Source organism: Mus caroli, unplaced genomic scaffold, assembly GCF_978045245.1.
Source record: "Mus caroli unplaced genomic scaffold, Mus_caroli_1 scaffold_8, whole genome shotgun sequence".
In the NCBI taxonomy this organism is placed as follows: Eukaryota; Metazoa; Chordata; class Mammalia; order Rodentia; family Muridae; genus Mus; species Mus caroli.
The window spans coordinates 41,742,046-41,744,130 of NW_028227263.1; the positions used below are offsets into that span (position 1 = coordinate 41,742,046).

General features: G+C 41.4%; 1 protein-coding gene across 1 annotated transcript; it reads right to left on the reverse strand.

Annotated features, from left to right (window-relative positions):
- Nucleotides 1-772: 772 nt before the first annotated feature.
- LOC110298848 (olfactory receptor 52H1-like) lies at nt 773-1,714 on the reverse strand. Its single transcript, XM_021168372.2, has one exon. The coding sequence runs from the start codon at nt 1,712-1,714 to the stop codon at nt 773-775; it is 942 nt and encodes a 313-aa protein (XP_021024031.1).
- Between the last annotated feature and the right edge of the window lie 371 nt (nt 1,715-2,085).

The window sequence follows — 2,085 nt, forward strand, 5'->3', positions numbered from 1 at the left end:
TTATGTGTCATTTGTGTGTGTGATTCCACAATTATATTAGATAAAGTTTTCAGAGTTCAGAGTTACACAGACCCCTGTATGCATACTATGTCTATTAACATATACTGTAATCTTTACAACTCTTTCTTCTCATCTGTAAACTAAATTAACTGGCATTACTCTTTTTTTTTTTTTTTTTTTAGTTTTGATTAAATGTGATACTAAAAAAACACAAATTAGGTCATAAAAATTTAATTTTTCTTCAAGCATGCAATTAAGAAAAATAGAAAGGAAAAAGGAATAACTCTATTTCATCCAGCAAATGTAAAGGGGGATAAAGAGAGATGGCTGTCTTTTTTACTCATTTTCTTTAAACAAGTAAAGGAAAAGGAAGAAAATGGTGTGAAGAAGTATATGCAAACACTTTTCTAATTACAGCAGATAGGATTAGGATTGATCAGTACTTAGCAAGGAAAAGTACAGTACATTGTTTCTAATAAAGAACCCGTGAAACACAACAATGCTGGGAAATGCCTGTCAGTCAAATATCTATCAGTAAATGATGCAAACCTCAGTTGTGTTGCTCATTAGCACTGAGATCAACCAACTCTATCCACCAAAGTGTATGACAGTTCAACAAAAGAAGCCGTGATTTCCCCAGAGGGTTTGAAGATCTCTCCCCTTTTCTCTTCAGCTATGTTTTGTGCATGGGTAGAATGACCACGTTTCAAATAAATGGTAATTAAAAGTTTCATCAGATCAACATTGCCTGAGTTTAGCTTTCAGCACACATTCATTGTGTCTTTCTCAAAGAGAAGAAAAGAAGGAATTTGTCCTGGATCTGCTTGGTCTTCACTCCATAAACAACTGGATTTAGAGCAGGAGGGATGGCCACATAGAAGTTGGCAAATAAGATAAGAACATTACGAGGAACACTGTGCCCAAAGCGATGAGCGAGGATGGAGAAGAAGGCAGGTGTGTAGAACATGAGAATGACACAGATATGGGAACCACATGTGCTCAAGGCCTTTTGGCGGGCACCCTGGGAAGAGAGCAGAAAAACTGCCCGGAGGATGAAAATGTAGGATACTGCAATCAGTATGACATCTGAGATTACAGTCATGAGCGGAACAGAAAACCCATACCAGATGTTGATAGAGATGTCTGCAGAGGAAAGCCTTGCAACACCTATATGCTCACAGTATGTGTGAGGAATGACACGGGTCTTGCAAAATGGCAACCGCCTCAGCAGGAAAACATCTGGCAGGATGACTGAGAAGCTCCTCACAATGATGCTCACCATAATCTTGACAATCACCTGCGGAGTCAGGATGGTACTATACCTCAAGGGCAAGCAGATAGCCACATAGCGATCAAACGCCATGGCTAACAGGATAGCAGAGTCCACCACAAAGCTGAAGTGGAGGAAAAACATCTGAGTGAGACAACCAGAGAAGGTTATTTCTTGGGACCCAAACCAAAGGTTAGTGAGAAGTTTGGGCACTGTGGCAGTGGACAAGATGAGGTCTGTGCTGGCCAGCATGGACAGGAATATAAACATGGGCTCGTGAAGGCTCTGCTCCACTGCAATCAGGTAGAGAAGAATGCAGTTGCCTACAATAGCCACAACATAGATGACACAAAAGGGAATCCCAATCCAGATGTGAAGCTTTTCCAAACCAGGTATGCCAACAAGAGTGAAGGATGCTGGGTTGTAACAGCTTAGGTTATACATGGCCTCTGTGGTATCTGCTGGTTCTTGAGCCTGAGGACAAAGGTTCTTTCAGAATCTTTTATGAAAGGTAAATATTCAACTCTGGGTGCAGAGGACTGGTGACAATTCAGAATTCCTGCTTGCAAGCACCTCCTATTTCTTTTTTTTTTTTTTTTTTTTTTTTGGTTTTTCGAGACAGGGTTTCTCTTTATAGCTCTGGCTGTCCTGGAGCTCACTTTATAGACCAGGCTGGCCTCGAACTCAGAAATCTGCCTGCCTCTGCCTCCCGAGTGCTGGGATTAAAGGCGTGCGCCACCACGCCCGGCTCCTCCTATTTCTAAGATGGAAAAATACCTGTAGATTGCTTGCTCATTGCCCCTTCAATATGACAG

Coding starts and splice junctions, on each gene's coding strand:
- LOC110298848 (XM_021168372.2), bottom strand. CDS start 1,714: ATGTATAACCTAAGCTGTTACAACCCAGCATCCTTCACTCTTGTTGGC.